The following is a 21,666-nucleotide window of genomic DNA, read 5'->3' on the forward strand; positions in this document are numbered from 1 at the left end:
TACAAGAAAACGTTCTTGATTTTTACTGGACTATAGGGAAGCATAAAATATCATAAAAACAGGTGTGATACTGCAAATTACATTTCCAAGTCATAATGAAAAACACAAACATTTAATAATTCATTTTCCCTTCTCAAAATCCCTTGGGCCTAGAGGATTCTAGTTTTATACCCCATGGGGAGTTGCCGGGAGCATGTTCTTCATGTTGCGATGTGGAGGACGGAGTCCCACTGTGAGTCCTTTAACTGGGAGCAGTATTTCATTTTACTCAGTTTCATAATGGAAAACAGCTGTTCACAAATGTAGGTACTCCCAAACATGGAGAGAATCTTTGCACAGTGGTTTTTATATTTCGGATAGCTACTCCAGAGGTATTTATAGAATTCCGGTATTCCCACCTTGTCATATTTGGTTTTCAGTACTGTGTTGCACTGCAGATCAATAACCTCCATCTGCAGCGCCTCATGCACACTCTCGATCTTCATGGAGAAAGGGGAGCTGAACAGGGTCAGTTCACTTTCATAGAGTTTGAAATCAGACAGTCTTTTCTGGAATTCAGTCTTTAATTCCACAATTTTGGGAATGTAGTTCAGACCATCACTTTCATTCCTGGAAACTGATTTAAGTGTGGGAAAGTGGGCCAGGTTATTTCTTGCCAGATGAGTTTCCCAAAGGCACAGTTTCGCCATAAATGCCCGAATCAAGTCGTACATTTGTGTAACGATTTGTGAATGCCCTTGGAGAGATATGTTTAAAGTGTTCAGATGCATTGTCATATCAACCAAGAAGGCCAAGTCTTTGACCCAGTCTCGAGAGCTCAGCTGAGGAAGGGGCTTTCCTCTAGATGACATGAAGGAATCAATTTCTTCCAACGATTCAAAAAATCTCTTCAGCACCAGCCCACGACTGAGCCACTTGATCTCTGTGTAGTACAGAAGGCTGCCATACTGGCTGTCCAGTTCATAGAGCAAAGTTGTAAACTCGCTGTGGTTCAGTCCGCGGGAGCATATCCAGTTCACAGAGTTAACTACCACATTCATGACGTGGTCCATCTTTAACTTTTGAGCACAAAGTGATTCCGGGTGAATAATGCAGCAGATGGATTTCAGATCTGAACCCTTGCAAACCATTGCCACCTTGGACTTAAGTTTTGTAACGAGTCCATTGTTCGCATCTACCATGGCAGGGGTGCCAGTCGAGGCCACACTTACTAATTTTGACCAGTCGATATTAAACTTTTTAAGACTTTTCTCGACACGCAAAAATACCTCATTTCCAGATTTTGTACCTGTCATGGGCACAGTATCCAAAAGTTCTTCCGACACATCAAAATTCTCATCGACACCACGGATGAAGATTGCCAACTGGGTGGTATTATTAATATCTGTGATCTCATCGATTGCAATAGAGTATGCCACAAATGATTTGATTTTTTCACGTAACTTCTCCCATAAGTTCCCAGTCACATCTTCTACAGGCTGCACGGCAGCATTTTCACTTGGACTCACTTGTTTTTGCTCCGGACACACAATTTCTGATGACCCTAAGAGATACTTTCTGAGTCCTTTTTTCAACTCATGAAGCTTCTCATCACGCATCTGCTCAGTATACTGGTCATAGTGCTTACTGTGGTTGGTTTGATAATGGCGTCTCAGGTTGTATTCTTTTGACACAGACATGCTCTGTTTGCATATTAAACACGTAGGGATATTCTGCACTTCCACGAAGAAATATGCTCTCTCCCACTTTTCTTGAAATACACGGCCTTCTTGGTCTATCTTTCTTTTTCCCACTTTTTGACAGAGACAGGGAGACAAAAATATTTCACTTTTCCTTTAATTCTGCTATTAGAAAAACAGCAGCAAAAGCATGATGACAAATGGGAGAGATAAAGTGGCTGGGAGGCATGGTTAACTGGAGAGTACCCCACCCCTGCAAATTGCTGCCCGTTTGGGCCCTCCAAGGCCGGAACTTCAGATTTCTAAAGAAAACGTGGAAATCAATTTTCATGAAAAAGTCCCTGGCTTTTTAATATTGGCAACTAATTCCCATTTTTAAAAGGTATATGAGCCAAACAAAAGATATCTTCGGTGAAGTTCAACAAGTAGCTCTATTTACTACATCTGGTTTAAACAAGAATGATTGGAAAGTATATTTGCACTTAACAGATATTTTTTTCACTTGATTCTCAGAAGAACTTTGAAATCAGAGAAGGGAATGAGCACAGAAGGTACACAGTTTACCTGCTGTGAGTCACACAAGACACAGGTGGTAGCCACAGAACTGCACAGAACCTGCTTGTTTTTAATTTAAAGGACCTGGCCACAATGCAGGTAACCTTTACTCTGAGAGAACACAGACATAAAAACTCACTTTTGGTAGTCTTTCAATAGAAAATTAAATGCTTGAACTTGACATCAGATATTAAAAAAAAAAGAGAATAAATACATGCAGAGAAAAAGTCAGTGTAGTGGGTGGCTTGCCTGGGGCTGGGGCTGGGAATGGGAAATGACTGCAAGTGGTTGGGAGGACTATTTGGGGGGGATAATGGAAATGTTCTAGTATCAGATTGTGGTGATAGCTGCACAACTCCCTAAGTTTACTAAAAGCCACTGAATTGTGTACACTCTACATAAGTGAATTTTCTGGCATGTAAATTATGCCTCAAGAAAGCTATTAAAAATGTAAGCAATCACTTAGTAACCAGATGAGTTTAGGAGTAATAATTGAGCGTTTGAAAAAGAATACTTAAGTTTCCAAACTTTGAGGAGGTTCCCTAGTAATTCAAGCTCGTAAGGGCATCTCTACACCTTCTGCCTCACTCACACTATAGGATATTGACTTGCTTGCAATAATTCCAGGGGAGACATTCAGAATATTTACCCAGCAGAGTGCCTGGGGCATTGCTCAATTAGAACAGATGTCAACCTCAACACTGGGGTGCAGGGGGAGGACTCTGGGAGCACCTACTGTGCCAGGTGGTACCCCTTTCAGCTGAACTGCGGAAGTTAAGGGGTGGGGCAGGGGAGACTGGGGTGGTCAAGCAGTCACTATCCACCAACTGAGATGGAATAGTTCAGTATCACTCTATGAGCCCAGACCATCAGGGCTCACATATATACACGGTCTGCTGTGCAGGAAGCTCCATCAAACTGATGTATGAAAAGGAATGCCTGGCTAATAAAATTCAAGGAACAGAATTATAAGACTTTGCTACAAGCAGGAAAAATAAAATGCATATAAAGAGCAGCCTGCTTTGCTCTATGGCTCAAGAAGCAAGGACCCTGTGGTCAGTGCCCACCGACATGTCCCACTGCACAGCGGTTGCTGGAATGAGCTCACCACCCCGAACACTCACCATTGCTGAACTCAAGGCCTGGAAGGGGTCTGGAGAGAAAGAGACACTGGTGAATGCGAGAACATTCATTTAGTTCTATTTGACAAACTTGTGAGTGCCAACTCTATGCTAGGCAGTGGGAGATAAAACTGAGACAGGCTGCCCCTGATCACCGAGAAACAGGAACAGGGACACAGCTCGAAGAAGCAGAATACGATAAAATGAGCTGAGTGGCAGCCAGTCGCAGCAGTTGACTGCAGGGACCCACCGCCCACCTCCTGGGGTACAGGTCCCTATGCCCCGATTTGTCCATTTTAAGCAAGTTTCTGTCTGCAGATTTGTTTTCATGACCAAGAGGGGACCTCTCACTTACCTAATAACTGTGAATTTGATAAATTCTGCGGCATCCAAGATCCTTCTCATGGAGCTGATTTCCAGGTAACCAGGGGCTTTGAATACCACCCCCGGGGGCATGCCATCGATGACCACACAGCCAGGGTTGAATGTGATTTTCCTGTAGGGCACTTTCACGGGGAAGTCCACTCCAATGGCTTCACCTGTGATGAGACAAACAGCAAACAATTAGTTGCGCTCATCATTTATTTACCCAAACCACACTTTATCTTTAATGTCAAGATTTACAAATCATTCCTATCAAGTCACAGTACTGGTGATCAGCCATTATTACTTTAATCTGCAGTAGTACTATGACGTATGAATAACCTACTGATTTTGAAATTAGCAATGGGTAGTAGAGCAGACTCAGGTTCTCTGTCCATTAAATAGGCATTATCATAGCTTCTACTGAAAAAGGTTTTTGTGAGGATTAAATGTTTATAATCATGTGTTGAGTACTAAAAACAATGCTCAGCCATGGTAAGAATGCAGCAGATCAAAGATAGCTATTATTATTGTAATCAGTGTTTCCATGTAAAAGCTCTTCGGTAAAAATACATACTAATTTTGATTATAGCTCCTTCAGTTTCTTAGCTAAGGTGTTCAATTAAAGAAATATTGCATGCCCTAGCTGGTGTGCCTCAGTGCGGTGAGTGCCAGACTGTGAACCAAAAGTTCGCCTGTTCGATTCCTGGTCAAGGGCACATGCCTGGGTTGCAGGCTAGATCTCTACTTGGGGGCATGTGAGAGGTAGCTGATTGATGTTTCTCTCCCTCTTTCTGCCTTCTTTTCCCTCTCTCTAAAAAATAAATAAAATCTTTTAAAAAATTAAAAAAAGAGAAATATTGCAAATATATATTTTGGATATGTAATGATACAAAAACTTACCAAATTTTCGGCTAAAGAGGTCATTGACTTGTTCCCTGAGTTGTTTTATCTTTTCAATGCTTGATAATCTTTCCTTCTCATTATCTGAAAATAATTAAACAAATGAGCAAACTAGGCTTATTAATGTATTTTCCCCCAAGAAAGCTGTTAAAGGAAATACTCATTAGCATACAAAAGATCATTTAACCTGGCTTATCATTCAGTTTAGTTTTAGCAAAAATTAAGAATTTTAGAAATTTGTAAATAGAAGCCACTACAGATGGTATAGAATTTTCCAAATTATAGCTGTATAAACATACTACATACTACTTTCAGGAACATTTTCAATATCATGACAAGCAAGGATGTCCACTTTCACCACTACTCTTCAACTTCATAATAGCAATCCTAGCCAATGCAACATGACATGTAAAAGGAATAAGATGTATTAAGATTAGAAGAGAATATTTTTCAATACTTAATACTTAATTTTGAATAAATAAAGCAACTACATGGTTCAAAATTCAGGAGATATAAAATAGTACATAATGAAATCTCTCTCTTCCATCCCTATTTCAAATCTCAGTTTCTGTCTCCAGAGGAACAATGCTATTAGATTCTGTTGTACCTCTCCAAATATATTTTACATACACTTATTCAAGAAAGATTACTTGATGGGTAGCAAATAAATTCCACCTCTGTGGCCAGTTCTAATTCAATGGTAGCTAATGCTTGGAGTTGTCTGCCCTGAGGTGCATTTTCCACATAATGCCAGGGCAGGGTTGGGAGAGCAATATATCTGATTAACAATGTTTGATATAAGCAAGATATTCAGTGTGTGGGAGTCTGCAGCTTATTTTCTATTCCTGAATTGTCATTCCATATTTGACAGGGTGAACTAAGGAAAAAAAAACCAAGAGACTAATTCACAAAATGGTTAAAATATAATAAAATAAAAATATTATATTATTTATGATAAAGCCAAATAACTTCCATACCTGGAACTGTCACCTGAACGATGTTAAGATCTTCAAAACCTGCTGCAGAACTTGAAATATTGGATGCATTTGTGTTTCCTTAAGACAGAAATTGAAATTTAGAATTTACAGAAAATCAGGTCAATTCTCCTCTAAAAATGTCAAAGTGTCATTACTCAGAAACCCAGAATGAACATTTTTAAATCTTGAGAACACTTAGCTGGAGGAAAACCAGATGGCTTGGCATTAATTGATATTTGAGTCTCTGCAGTTTAATGGTGAAGTCAAAGGGGGAAATGGCACAATTGCTTTTATTTAGTTCATAGCCCCAATACTTCAGTCAGTTTAATTAGATATTAAAAGAAGGATGTTTAAAAGTATATCACCTTTGTCATTATTCTCAGTTTAAAGGGGGTGGGGGAGGAAATAATATATAAAAATGTGTCCGAGAGGACATTTAAGTAGCAGACAGATATCCTATGAAATACGATTTAAATGCTCAGTGTTGACAGTAAACGCAGGGCTGATGTTGTCATGTTTTTTTTTTTTGTCAAATGATAAACATAACATTCACTTAAGATCTGGGTGAAAAATGCAAATGACCCTGTCTAGTCCTATCCCAGGAACTCAAAGCTCAGCCCACGTGTTGTGTGAATGATCATTTGGGCCCTTGAGATTATCTATGTGGAGAGCAAGGCCTCAGAGGGACACAGGGAGCCACACCAGCAACACAAGCCGTCAGGTTTTCCTGCGGTGTTCTGTGCTGCTGAACACAAATTTTTGAAGGAAATGTGGGAAAATGTGCTGCTCTTTTCCTCAAAATTAGTCATTTTTCTGGTCTAATAAATCCTGTAAGGTCTGATTCTTAACAGCCAGGTTCAACATTAAGGGATTACCAAACCTACTGTGAGGTTCCATCATCACCTTGAAGTAAGAAAAATCTTTCAGAGTATTTAACACCACTGAGCCTCCAAAAAGCCCAGGCCCAAATTCAGGTCATTATGTTCTAGTAAAGTGCTAATGTTTCATCATTAAAACTGACTCCTCATAATATACACATCTGTCACAAAACACATAAAGTACAATTTAAAAATTGATCAAAATCCAATTATAATTAGTGGATAAATTGGCAGTTAATCAATTTTAATTACCCTACATACTTCAAATAAATGGATGGCACTTTCACTAATGGGTCCAAGTCTTAACTGCTCTGAAACTCTCACATTACATAAACAGTGACTCTTGTTGATCTGACTGCTCAGTAACCTTCTAAGTTAGTTTAAAACTGCTCATCTGGTTCATCTTCTATGAGCCATCATAATATTCCTTGTCAGTTGAAGGACATGAACACTCCTATGATGAACTTCCAAAAGCTTTTGGTCCTTTGCTAGATGCATGCTTGTTAGTGGCTAAATTAATTGTCAAATAATGTATGGCTGATTCTTTAAAAAACTTCCATCCAGAACAAAAGGGTGGTCCAGCCTACACTTCCTGTGCAATCGCAATGACCCACAAGACAGTGGCACAGTATAGCGGCTGCCTCTGCCTCGGAGAACATTTCCGGCATCCTAATCACTGCTGGACTTCGATGCTAACGTGTGATTCTTCTCTTCATAGTCTAAGAAGTACTTTAAGGAAACAACCCAAGTGTCCGTCAATAGACGATATTCAGATTTAAAAAGGAAGTTTGATATATGCTACAACATGGATAAACCCTGAAGATTTTAAGTGGAGGAAGCCAAACAGAATAGGTCACACACTGTATAAGTCCATCAATATGAAGTATGTAGAAGAGGTGAATCGATAAGAGGCAGAAAGGAAATCGCTGGTTGGCAGGGGTTAGTTAGCCGAGTGGGAGTGGGGAAGGGGGAGGGGCGGCTCGGTGGGAATGGGGTTTTACTTTGGGGAGATGAAAATGTTCCGGAACTATAGAGAGGAGGTGCTGGTTGCACAACACTGTGAATGTACTAAATGCCATTGAATTGTTCACTCTAAAATAGGCAATTTTATGTTAATGTCACCTCAGTAAAATATTTTAAAAGTAATTTAAGGGTTTCGTTTGGTGGAATTTTAAGGAAAAAATCTTACTGTATGGCTCAGAATGTTGGAACCTGATGCCACATTGACACCCTATGAAGACTTTGAAACGGGGCTGTATAAATATGTTTTATCCATAACCCTACTTAGGCCCTATTGACTTCAAGTACAGAAGAATCAGCATAAATCCATTCTCACTAATGGGAAATCCATCTGTGGGTCACGGACATCATCCCTGGACAGGGAGCATCTCCTCGGTGTTCACTTTTAGCTGTCAGGCTAAAACCAGCAGAAGCTGTCCATTTGCACAGACCCAATCGATACCTGAATTTTCCCCTCAATACTTAAGAAATATATGCTTACTGTGGAGAATTAGGGAAATAGTGAAGGTAAAAAGAAGAAAAGAAAAATTCTGCATAATTCCAATACTGTTGGTATAGTTCTTTTTGTATTTTCTTTTATGTACTTTTTTCCTACATATTAATTTGTCTTTAAAAAAAAGTTTTTATTTTCCAATTACAGTTGACATACAAATATTATATTAGTTTCAGGTGTACTCCATAGTGATTAGACATTTATATAGCTTATGAAGTGTTTACCCGATAAATCTAGTACCTATCTGATACCATACATAGTTATTACAATATCATTGAATATATTCCTTGTACTTTACATCCCCATCACTATTTTGTAACCACCAATTTGTATTCTTTAATCCCTGCTCCTTTTTCACCCACTCCTCCAACACCGCTCCTATCTGGCAACCATCAAAATGTTCTCTCTATGGGTTTGTTTCTATTTTGTTTGTTCATTTGTCTTTTCGATTTCCACGTGTAAGTGAGGTCATATGATATTTACCTTTCTTTGTCTGACTTTTTTCACTTAACATAATACCCTCTAGGTCTATCCATGCAGATGGCAAGATTTCATTCTTTTTAATGGCATAATATATGGAATATTACTTCTTGTTTATCCACTCATCTATTGATAGACACTTGTGTTGTTTCCATATCTTAGCTATTGTGAATCATGCCGCAGTAAACATATGGATGCCTGTGTCTTTTCAAATTAGTGGAATTGCTGGGCCCGTCTTTATCTCTTGTTATAGCCTTGTTTTAAATTCTATTTTGTCTGGTATAAGAATTATTACCCCAGCTTTTCTTTTCTTTTATTTCCATTTTCATGAAATATCTTTTTCCACCCTTTCACTTTCAATGTGTGTCTTTTGATCTGAAGTGAGTCTCTTGAAGGCAGCATATGTAAGGGTCTTATTTTCTTATCCATTCAGCCACTCTATCTATGTCTTTTGATCGAAGCACTTAATCCATTTTAAGTAATTTCAGATATATATGTAGTTATGCCATTTTATTATTCATGCTTTTGATCTTCTCCTCCTCTTCCTTCTCCTTTCCTTTCTTCTTCTTCTTAAAGAAGTTCCTTTAACATTTCTTGCAATCCTAGTTTGGTGGTGATTAACTTCTTTAGCTTTTTGTTGTCTGAGAAGCTCTTTATCTGTCCTTTAATACTAAATGATAGCTTTGCTGGATAGAGCAGTGATTTTCAAATGGTGTTTGGCAAAAAACATGCAAATCCTCACTATTTAGTCAGGGGCTCTAACCTCTTTTCCCTTAGATTATCAAATAAAAAATGACAACAGAAAACACAATAGTTAACCAGTGTGAACTAATAAAAATTATACCTATTTTTTTGGTCAGATCAGCAAGAAATAAAATATATTTTTTGGTGTGCTACAAAATTTTAGTAATTAGTTTATGTGTGCCATGAGACAAAACAGGTTGAAAATGCTAGGGTAAAGTAATCTTGGTTGCAGGTCCTTGCTTTTCATCACTTTGAATATTTCATGTCAATTCTTTCTGGCCTGCAAAGTTTCTGTTGAGAAATCAGCTGATAATGTTATGGGAGCTCCCTTGTAGGTAACTACCTGCTTTTCTTTGCTGCTTTTAAGATTCTCTCTTTAACTTTTTGCATTTTAATTATGGTGTGTCTTGGTGTGGGCCTCTCTGAGTTCATTTTGTTTGGGACTTGCTTTGCTTCCTAGGCTTGTATGTCTATTTCCTTCACCAGGTAAGGGAAGTTCTCAGTCATTATTTCTTCAAATAGGTTTTCAATTCCTTGCAGTGTCTCTTCTTCTTTTGGTACCTTTATGATGCGAATGTTGGTATGCTTGAAGTTGTCCCAGAGGCCCCTTAAAGTACAATAATTTATTTGGATTCTTTTTTCCTTTTGCTGCTCTTTCGGGGTGTTTCCTACTACCTAATCTTCCTAATCACTAATTTGATTCTCTGCTTTATCTAATCTACTGTTCATTCACTGTAGTGTATTCTCCACTTCAGTTATTATATTCTTCATTTCTGACTGGTTCTTTTTTATGTTTATATCTCCATTTTTATGTTTCCTATGTCTTTTAAAAATATGTTTATTGATTTGAGAGAGAGAGGAAGGAAGAGAGAGAGAGAGACAGAGAAAAAGAAACATTGATGTGAGAGAGAAACATCGATCAGTCGCCTCCCATACACACCTTGACTGGGTATTGAACCTGCAGCCGAGGTATGTGCCCTGACCAGGAATCACACTCCTGACTTTTTGGTGTATTGGATGACGCTCCAACCAACTGAGCCACACCAGCCAGGGTTGTTTCCTCTCTCTTTGTTGAAATCCACTGAGATCATTGAGCATCGTATATTCAGTGTTTTGAATGCTGCATCTGGTGGATTGCTTCTCCCATTTTGTTTAATTCTTTTTCTGGAGTTTTGTCCTGTTCTTTCATTTGGGACATGTTTGTCTTCTCATTTTGGCTGCCTCCCTGCCTCCCTGTGTGTGTGTGTATGTGTATTAGGTAGAGCTGCTATGTCTATTAGGTAGAGCTGCTATGTCTCCCAGTCTTGGCAACATGGCCTTATGTAGTAGGTGTCCTGTGGGGCCAGCTGGTATAGTTGCCCTGGTCACCTGAGCTGGTACTCCAGGTGTGTCCCTTCTGTGGGTTGTGTGTGCCTTCCTGTTGTAGTTAAGCTTTGATTGCTGTTGACACCTCAGTGGGAGGTGTCATTGGTTCTGAGGACTGGCCATGACTACAGAGGAGGAGCTGTTGTGCAGGGCTGACCTTATGGAGTCTCAGGGAATCAACAGGTCAGGGTGAAGGGTATTAGCCAGGCTGCTGGAGACTCAGACATGGCACTTGCCTGTACCTGCATGCTGGGGTGGAAGGGAGAGTACGGAAGGCTCAACAGAGGAGCAATGATGTCTGCCAGCACTTCTGTCTGGGAGAAAGCTGACCCTCCAGCCCTTGTCCTGAAAACCAGACAATTCAGGTCCTCCCCATATGTCCTTGGCATCTTCTGGGCTGCTGCCCCAGCACTGGAGCTCAGAGCAAGTGAGTCTGTGCAGTTTATTTAAGAGGAACACCTGAAACTCCAGCTGCCCTCTCTGTTACTCAACCACAACCTCTGCTGGTTTCACAGCCAGAAGTTATAGGGACTTCTCTTCCTGACACTGAAACCCTGGGCTTGGATCCCTCACTCCTGAGGAGGGACCTCTAAAGCCAAGATATCCCTTCAGATTTTAAACTGCCACACACAGGTGTGGAGCCAGCCCATTCTATGTTTTTGCTCCCATCCCACTCTGAATATGGCTTCTTCTTTATATCCTTAGTTATAAGACTTCTGCTCAGCTACACTTCAGGGGGTTCTCAATGATGGTTGTTCTGTAGTTTAGATGTAATTTTGATGCGGTTGCGGGAGGAGGCGAGCACAGTGTTTTCCTACTCAGGCATCTTGACTGGAAGCCTCTATATGAATTTTTTTCTAAACAAAATTGAGATTCCAGCATAAATTGTGATTTCTTTTAGCCCCCCTCTGTTTTGTGTATAATTTGTCTTGGGCCAAATAGTTTCATTTCACACTGAATGTACCGTGAGCATGTTTCCAAATGGATCACCAAGATCCATTCTCTACCTGCTGGGCACTTAAATTGCACCCACTTTTTCTCTGTTATAAATAATGACAAGAGAGGTTGTCTTCCCCCTAAAGTAATCAACTTAATGAAACCATTTTTAGAATTCAAAAAAGTGAAGTACATCAGAATAATCAAATTAGAATGCGAACATTCATTCAATCTTAAAATTCTCCATGACAAAACCAGTTCAGACCTTGTGATGCTTCAAGGGAAATAATATTATCTCTAAGTAAAAAAGAAGTCACCCAAAAAAGAAAAAAAGTAAATAAAATTTTGAGGGCATAAATGTTTATTTTCAAAGCATAATTTGTATAGTTTGTGCACTATTATCCAAATACTACTGGCTTCTTGTTAAGTCATGTTTCCAATGGAAAAATGACAAAATTGCAATTTTATAATTCAGATTTTACTAATATAATATTTTATAATTAAGATTTACCACTTCAAAATCACATCTGTTCACATAAGTGAGATTTCATTAAATGCTAGGACAGAATTATGTACCTAATGACATTAATTCTGAGACCTCATAACATTACTAAATACATAAAATAAAAGACCTTCTCATATTAGGAAGCCACTATGGATCAGCTCATATTCCAGCATCAGAGATAAAAATATTTTTAGCAGATTATTAAATGGATCACAATGAAAGAAAATTGGTACATTCCTTTAACTAAATGGGTTGAAAATCCACAAAATCCAGGATAAATGGTCTCATTTGTATGAATAATAAAAATGTTTTTAAGAATTTTTAATTGTAAAGAATATCCTTAGAATATGTTTACAACTATTAGGTGTAGTTTTTAAACAAACATAAAGCAAAAATCCCAGTCGCCCCAATAAATTTAATTAAAAAAAAGATATAGTTTTAATAAAATATTATGCCAAATTTAAAAAAACACCCAAACCAAACAGATTGTAAGTATTTTAAAGAAAATAATCTTACATAGTGGATTGCATAAACCTTTTAAAAATCATACTTTGAAGTTTGCTTCCTTTAGATACCTGTACTTAAACTAAGTTCACTGATTCCAGGCCTGATTGGTTGTAATTTCTGAGCTGTTTACCACACCCCAACAGGAGAGGCATATTTCTGAGTGAACTAGCCCCTTCCTTCCCTGTCCTCTTCCCCGCCCCTCCCCCTTCATTCCATTCTCACTTGGACAGAGTACAATTTTGTCCCTCGCAGCCCAGTGCTAATTTGCATGTCCTAATTCAAAGTCTAAAAAGCCTAGGGCACTGTGTACTTGATGGGAACATGCGTTGCTCTGGTCATACATGCACATATATTAATTTCAATCTTTTCCCTACAATAATCCTTTAAGAAGAAATGAAAACTATACTTAGTGTGAATGTGAGGAAGGTTTCAGCAACTAACCTTCTTCAATTTTCACCTCGGCTTCAGGGTCCTCATTCGATTCTGAAGGAACAAGCTGAGTAGAAGCTTGAAAAAAAATGTGTAAAACGACATTCATTATTCTATATTCTCATTTTCCAACATTTTACTGCTCCTTCACCAAAAATGTAGCTTATCCTGACATTTTAAATACATTTTGTACTTAATAAACATAAAGGTAATTTTAATTTTAGAAGGGATAAAAGGGTAATGAAGGATAATCTTATAAGGGATAAGAAGAGATAAGAAACTTTCAGACATTATCAAATAATACGTAGTTATCCACATTAATGGACACAGAATATCCTTCTATTTGAGCTAATGGAATTCATGTGGTCACAGTGTTTTCTTGTTGTCATCAGGAATTACTAGGATAAAAAAAAGCCGTTTGCTTTGGTTAATAGCACCCCTCTTATCCTGCTAGCAGCCCCTGGGTGTTCACAGTGTATTATTACATGGAAGCACAATCGTGTTTTCCGGTGGACAAGAATTATGGCACATTATTAAGTTTTACATATGAATAAAAACCTGGTTAGATTATCTCATTTGACTCTGGCTTCTTTTAGAAAGATCTGGCAAAGCTTACATTAATTGTTAGTAAAGAAAGAAAGACTAGAACTCAAAACTAATTTTAGCTGTTTTGATAGTGTACTATTGTTATGTAAGATGTAACCTTGGGGAAAAATGGATGAAGGTATATAGGGCCTCTCTGTACTATTCTTTTTTAATTATTTAAAAATTAAAAAAAGAAATCAAACTAACTCAGCTCTATCAGAAATTGGCTTCCCACTATAGTATGATAATAAAAATGTCTTTCAGAAATAAAGTAATTCAAAGGCCAACATCCAATGAAATCTTTCTGACTCACCACCAATTCTACAACTGTTTCCTATGTAGGTTTTCTTTTTTCTAAATATTATCTATCCATTAAAAAAAAAAAAAAAAAGACCAAAAAACACCTTAGGCTTTAACAAAGGGTAGTAAAATATTATAATGGAGGAACAGATTTCAACAGAGTTCAAGTTAATTGTCCTCCCTCACATCCAGAGAAGGTCAGAGACTGCATTGAAGAAAAAAAATAGAAGAATCCTGTCATATGCTCTGACATGGATGAACCCTTAGGACATTATACTCAGTGAAATAAGCCAGTCACAGTAGAACAAATACAATGTGATTTCACCTACATAAGGCACCTAGAGTAGTCAAATTCATAGAGACAGAAAGCAGAATGGGGTTGCCAGGGCAGGAGGGAAGGGGTTCTTACTGGGAATAGATCTGTAAAATGGAAAAGTTCTCAGGATTTGTTTCACAACCATGTTCAGGACTCAGCCAGTACTGAGCTGCACACTTAACAACAGTTAAGATGGTCAGTTTTATGTTATGTGTTTTTTACCACAATAGAAAATATAGAATTCAGAAGAGTAAATGGAAGTTAAAAAATAACAGAATAACTTGTTTTCTTAGTTTAAAGTAATTAAGTTCAGAATGACTAACTTTATGAGTGAGTGAACAGTTCTAAGACCAGACTCTAGAGTAGGATGTTCTCCGGGAAAATCTATCCAAATTCTTTTAGGTCAGCAGATTGGACAAATGGCTCAGGGGGCCATTGGAACTGTCCTCCACTCCAGATCCCTCAAATCAGAGAAGCTATTAAAACAACTGCAAATCAGCTCCTTGGAATACTTTTTACTTAGAGAAAATTACAAATAATTTTGCTACTAAGACAGACGTACAACTAACTCCTAAAAACAATATCATCTTGCCTGTAAACTGACAAAGACGTCCCATGCCTCTAGATTTGGAGAGGAAGTTTATTAATGTTACTGTGGACCTGTACAAACCACTTTAAGAATTCAGGCCTTAAATACGAGGCTCAAGATTTATAAATGAATTGAGGGAAGTATTATCAAATTTTAGTTCTAGTTCAAGAATTTCTTAAACCCTGGCCTGGTGGCTCAGTTGGTTGGAGCCTCGTCCTGTAGAACGAAAGGTGGGTTGGGTCCCTGGTTGGGGACTGTATGAGAGGCAACTGATCAATGTTTCTCTCTCCTGCCTTCCCTTCCCCTCTTCCTCTCTTTTTAAAATTAATAAACATATCCTCAGGTGAGGAAAAAAAAGAATTTCCTATAATACTTTTCAACTCAGTTAAAAAGAACTTGGGCATGCCCATCCAAAAGACAAAGTGAAATAAAGCAACAAATCGCAGCAGTGCCAACTTTTTTTTTAAACCACTTAACTTTCTACCTCCAGATGCTTTGAGCAGAATCACTTACAGATCAGGAAAGTACGACAGTGAGAGCATACTTAACATTACATTTTAGGACTAGGACTCGACCTGTTTTCTAACCAAGCACACCAGGAAGTCTCCCTCTTTATTTTCAAACGTGTGTTTAAAAGAGTGTGTTCTCTGTAAAATATTGTAAACTTAAAAAAAAAAAAGTATATATAATAAAATGCTTCATTTTCCTAACCTTCCATTGGCAATTCCATTTCTATTACTTCATTGATTGCAGAAGAATGATGGTTTTCTGAAAGGAAAGCAAATGATGTATTAAAAAGGTGGAAATACAAATTTCAAAAAAGAAATAATTTAAAACAAGACCTGCACAGGAATGTACATGAAACACTTAGACTCCTTTAAATAAAATTTGCACAAATGACCCTTTCTTTGTATTTTCTCTTTGTTCTTTGGAAAAATTTCAAACATACAAAACAGAGAGATGATACAAGAAGCCATGTGCCCATCCCCCAGCACCAATAGTTACCACTCATGTGATCCTGTTTCATCTGAGCCCCAACCCCCTCATGGTTTAAAGTAAATTCCAGATACGGTAGAATTCAATGTGCAAATACTGTGTAGGTACCAGTAAGAGAACAACTCTCTTCCTTTAGCATCACCCGGATATCACGATGATTCCCCAAATTAACAATTTTTCTTTATCTCATCTCATACCTAGTCATTGTTCAAATTTTCTCAATTGTCTCATAAACGTTTTTCTAAAAAGAACTTTTTATTTTGAAATAATTTTAAACTTACAGAGAAGGTGCAAAAACAAAACAGAACAAAGAAGATCTATATATCCTTTACTCCGATAAGATGTTAACATTTTACCATTTCCTTTATCATTTGTAATTTTTCTCACCGCCAATCTATCTGTATGGGAGAGATAGCTGTATATATACATACTTCCTTCTCCCTGAACCATCTGAGAGAAAGTTACATTCATCATGGCCCTTTATCTCAAAATACTTCAGTGATTATTTCCTAAAAATAGGGATATTCTCTTATATGATCACATTATAGTTATAAAAATCACAGCATTTAACATTGAGACAAATACTTTTATTTATTCGATCATTCATATTCCGATTTTGTCAGTTGCCCCAAATGTCCTTTATAGCTCTTCCTCTTTCCATAGAGAAGCCAGTTTGAGATCAGGATGGGTTTTTTTTGTTGTTGTCATGTCTTTTTTAGTTTTCTTTAATCTGGAACAGTTCCATAGTCTGTCTTTGATATTTATGGCATTGCCATTTTTTAAGACTAGAACCACCCCCCTTGAATGTTCATCACTTTGAGCTCATCTGATGTTTCTTCATGATATGACTCAGGTTTTGCCTTTTCAGCCAGAATACTGCCTAGATCAGAGGTTCTCAACCTGTGGGTTGCGAACCCTTTGGGGGTCCAATGACCCTTTCACAGGGGTCGCCTAAGACCATCGGAAAACACACATATAATTACATATTGTTTTTGTGATTAATCATTATGCTTTAATTATGTTCAATTTGTAACAATGAAAATACATCCGCATATCAGATATTTACATTACGATTCATAACAGTAGCAAAATCACAGTTATGAAGTAGCAATGAATTAATTTTATGGTTGGGGGGTCACCACAACCTGAAGAACTATATTAAAGGGTCGTGGCATTAGGAAGGTTGAGAACCACTGGCCTAGATGATGGTGTATCTTTCTCAGGGTATCACATCTGGAGGCATATGATGTCTTCTATAGGCTAACTGTGTCCTTCCAAAATTCATATGTTGAAAGCTTAACCCTCAATGTGATGGTACTTGGAGCTGGGACCTTTAGGAGGTGATCAGGTCATGAGGGTGGAGCCCTCATGAATGGCATTTGTGCCCTTAACAAAGATGCCAGAGCTCTGTCCTTCCACCATGGGCAGATGCAGTGAGATGATCATCCATGAACTGGGAAGTGGGTCCTCAATAGATGCTGGATCTGCCAGCACCTTGATCTTGGACTTCCCAGCCTCCAATACTGTGAGAAATACATTTCTGCTGGTTCTAAGCCCCCTGCTCTATGGTATTGTTATAGCAGCCCCGACTGACCAAGAGTTCATCTGTCTCTCTCTAGTGATATGAATTTTGATCATATGATTAAGGTGTTATTTGATTTCTTCACTGTATACTTTTTTTCTCTCTCCCTCTTGAAAGTGACAAGCAATTTTAAGATCATGTTAGTGATATGAATTTTGATCACATGATTAAGGTGTTATTTGATTTCTCCACTGTATACTTTTTTTCTCTCTCCCTCTTGAAAGTGACAAGCAATTTTAAGATCATGTAAGTATTCCACTCCTAAATTTCTCTCTAGATTTAGTATCCACTGATGATTCCTTCTTGATTCAATATTTTATTATAATGGTTAAAAAATAATGACTTTCCAATTCTAGCATTCCGGTCATTTATCAGTCATCATGTGGCATTCCACAGGAAGCAGTAATTGTCTTTTTGCAGTTGATTTGCTCCAATTAGGATCCCAACAAAGCCCACATACTGCATTTGGTTGAAAAGCCTCTTAAATCTTTTACTACAGAACAGGTTTCTCTCCATTAAAACAAACAAACAAACCTTGATTTATATGAAGAAATCAGCACATTTATCTTGTTGAGTTTCTCCTGATCTGGAGTTTATTAACTGCAACCTTGCGGTATTTTCTTATTTTCCTGTATATCCCGCATTTCCTACAAATTGGTAGTTAAGTCTAGAGGCTGGTTCAGACTTAGGTTTGATTTTAGGGGGGCAAGAATCCCAAAGGTGTACTTCATATGAGATCCTGTTAGGAGGTACATAATATCTGGTTACCTCTACTTTGTAAGGTTAACTTTGGGCCAGGGAGTTAGGACCTGTCAGACTGATCTACTCGTGATCAAGTCCAAATGGTTTTAATGGCATTGGTGATCACAGCTGAGATGCGTTGTTAATTAGGGGCTGTAGAATGGGGACATTGTGTGACTTCTTTTTCAAAGCCTTATTTTTTATTCCCCAAAATTCTTTTGAGGAGGAGGGGAGGAATTCAGCAATACTTTACTAGGCAACAGATTGAATTCCAAAACATTTTTGTTTTTATTATCAGTGACTCTATTATATAAAATTATTAGTCAATGTCTGTGTGCCAGCAACAACAAAAAACCCAAAAGCCTTGTTTTTATGCTTTTCTTATATATTTTTTCTTACTGTGAAGTGCAGACATGGGCATGGAACTGAACTGATATAAAGTTTTTCTTCCAGCGAGTGACAAAAAGAAAGCTGTCATGTTGTTGCTGGTCCGTGTGTAATGACTTACAACGTGGGGCTTTACTTCCCATTCTTAGGGCTGAAATCCAAGCACCAAGGTCTTGGAGGAAGACTCCTCACATATTTCCCGTTGAATACTCACAGCCAACAGTGTTGTGGGAGGGCCTGCAGCCTGATAACACAGTTAACTTTTTGTTTATTTACTAATCCTGCCATTATTTGAAGAAAGCTTTTTCTCTTTCCACCCTCTTGCCCATGTTTGGTAATACTGGAAGGGAAGGAGCAGGAGGGAGGCTGAGGTCGCAGGGGGTGTGGGCTGAGAAGAGGCTACTAGTAGAAGACGCAGGCGGCACAGACCAGGACAGACCCCCGGGGGGGGCCCTCCTGCCAGCACTGCCCTGAGGCTGTGTATTCACAGGTCCTCCGGCCCCCTTAACCAGTGACTCTCGCTGCCATTAAGTCTCCAGCGCACTGCTACGCAGGTTCTGTGGTGACATGAAATACAAGTTAACCTTGGGGTGATCACAGGCAGAACAGAAATTGGGAAGGCCTCTCTCTCTTTTTATTTTTTTGTTAGACATTTTATTATTATTATTATTTTTTAAATCCTCACCTGAGGATGGGAAAGCCTTTCTACAGCTAAAGCGCATAGTGTGGCAACTGAATTTGCGAACTGCTACATCAGTTCGTCTATTTCTGCCACAATTCAGCTAAAGATCAAACTTAGGGGGTTCGAGGGATTTCAGGGCTGAGCAGGAAAGAGATGTGACCACGAGGTGGCGCTAGCACGCACGGCTTTATCTGGGCAACACTGACGGGGCGCCCGCGGGGAGAGTCCCTCACAGAAGTAAAGGTCCTGCGGCTTCAGGGCGGGGACCCACACTTATAAAGGTGAGCGGCAAGGGACCGTCCGGGGAGAGGGAGACAGGGAAGGGGCTTATGTATCTAAGTGACGTCACACAGCAGCACAGATGGGGGCGTCTCTGGGTCAGAGAACTGTGAGAGGTAGCAGTGCTGGGGACCTTTATAGCCCTGGGGTTTTTCTCACCTATATCCAGGCAGATGTTGGGTGTACTTGGAGTTTGTCACCAGCAGGCTTTTGAGCTAATAGGTCTCAGTTTGCTGTGAAGACATAAACAACCTAGGCGCCAATATACTGAGGCCATCTTTGGCTCATTACAGAATACCCAGTAAATTCAACGCTACATCATCAAACTATTCAAGCTGGGCAACATGGAACTATAATAATACAAATACAAATCACTTAAATATAAAGTCCATTATGTGACTTTACCAAACAGAAGCAGAGGTAAATAATTTAAAAACAAATTGCTTCTTGTTAGGTTCAAGTCTAAGCAAGACAAAGTTTACATAAAAACAGAAGTAGGCCAATGCATTTCTTTCCTTTCTCTTTCATTTTATTTAATTTTTTAATATTTTATATATTCATTTTTAGAGCGAGGGAGGGAGAAAGCGAGGGAGACAGACATCGGTATGAGAGAGAAGCATTGATTGGTTGGTTGCCTCTCACATGCCCCTAAACCAGGGACCTGGCCTGCAACCCAGGCATGTGCCCTGACTGGGAAGCGAACCTGCGACCTTTTGGTTCACAGGCTGGCGCTCAATCCACTGAGCCAAACCAGCTATGGCCCTCCTCTTCCATTTTAAGAAGTCAAAATCCAGAGCTAAATATCATACTTGGTAAAATCAATGTATATTAACTCTAAAATACAAACATGCTCTAGAAAATGAAAGAGGATACATATGAAATACTTCAGAATGAGGAATTTTTCAACAGCAAAATAACTTTTTCAAAGGAACTGCTTTAGAGTACAAATTTAGTCATCAAATTTGGGTTAAAATATAGAATACAGGCCATTTAATAGAGAAAAAAAGGCAAAATTAAAAACAAATGAGCAGCAATGAAATCCTGATAACTGCTACAACAAGGATGAAACTTGAGGACATGCTGAGTGAAATAAGCCAGTCACCGACAAATACTGCATAATTTCACTTATATGAGGTACTTATAATAGACAAATTCATAGAGGCAAAAAGTGGAATGGTGGTTGCCAGGAGCAGAGAGAAGGGAGAATAGAGAGTTGTTGTTTAGTATGGGGTTTTCTCTTTGTGAAGATGATAAAGTTCTGGAGATAATGGTGGTGATCGTAACACAACAGTGTGAATGTACTTAATGCCACTTACCTGTACATTAAAAAATGGTTAAAATAATAAAATTTATGTTATGTGTATTCTACCACAATATTATATAAAAAAAGAAGTGAGTTAGAAGATGCCTAATGTTGACTTCTGGTCAGGTGGTGGCAAAGGTAAACACAGCTCACCTCCTTGCACAACCACATCAAAATTATAATTAAAAGAGAACAACCATCACTCAGAACCATCAGAAATCAAGTTGAATGGAAGTGTGACGACTATGAAATTAAATAAACCACATCCATCCAGACTGGTAGGAGGGGTGGAGACGCAGAACAGGCTGGTCCCACAGTCACATGTGGGGGATAAAAATTCGGGAGGGATTATCTCAGGAGTGAAGAGTCCCAGCCCCACACCAGGCCCTCAGCCCAGGGTTCCAGTGCCAGGAAGATAAGTCCCCAGAACTTCTGGCTGCAAAAACCAGCAGGGATTGAGATGGTAGAATAAATTCCTAGAGTACCAAGCAGTTCCTCCGAAAGAACCCACACACAGACTTATTCAGACTCACTTCCTCTGAGCTTCAGCACCAGAGTAGCAGCTTGAAAGGCACCAGTAGCATAAAGAGAGAAACTGAAGTGTCTAGCACTAAAGCGAGAGCTGGGGGACAGTGTTCTCCCAGACAGAAAGGTGGGCTGAGGCCATTGTCCCTTTTCTGAACTCCCCCCAACAGAGCCACAGAGCCTGCAGGCTGGTGCCATATCTGAGACTCCATCAACAAGGCTAAAACTGTTTGCCCCAACCTGGAGGTCCCCAGAGACTCTGACTCACCCAAGCTACTTTTCCATATGAATGGCTGGTCTTGGCTCATGCTTCACAAGTTCCTAAATCCTCTGAAACAAGCAACAGCTGACTTCAGTGAGCCCCAGGCCCATCACTAGCAGCAGCCAGCTTAGATTCACAGCTGGCTTTGCCAGGAACTCTGCAAG

The 21,666-nt window shown here is 38.9% G+C and overlaps 1 protein-coding gene across 1 annotated transcript in view; it reads right to left on the minus strand.

Annotated features, from left to right (window-relative positions):
• LOC150009127 (general transcription factor II-I repeat domain-containing protein 2B) overlaps positions 1 to 21,666 on the minus strand; it is a 62,518-nt gene continuing 40,852 nt past the window's right edge. The window contains exons 10-16 of the mRNA XM_090276900.1: positions 15,457 to 15,513; positions 12,968 to 13,033; positions 5,599 to 5,676; positions 4,622 to 4,705; positions 3,711 to 3,894; positions 3,359 to 3,387; positions 1 to 1,792 (exon numbers count right to left, since the gene is read on the minus strand). Coding sequence (XP_090133026.1) covers positions 201 to 1,792; positions 3,359 to 3,387; positions 3,711 to 3,894; positions 4,622 to 4,705; positions 5,599 to 5,676; positions 12,968 to 13,033; positions 15,457 to 15,513 — 2,090 coding nt within the window. The 3' untranslated portion in view covers positions 1 to 200. The remainder of the gene's footprint in view (positions 1,793 to 3,358; positions 3,388 to 3,710; positions 3,895 to 4,621; positions 4,706 to 5,598; positions 5,677 to 12,967; positions 13,034 to 15,456; positions 15,514 to 21,666) is intronic.

The sequence above is a fragment of the Furipterus horrens genome, unplaced genomic scaffold (genome assembly GCF_987537825.1).
Source record: "Furipterus horrens unplaced genomic scaffold, mFurHor1.1.pri manual_scaffold_5, whole genome shotgun sequence".
Lineage (NCBI taxonomy): Eukaryota > Metazoa > Chordata > Mammalia > Chiroptera > Furipteridae > Furipterus > Furipterus horrens.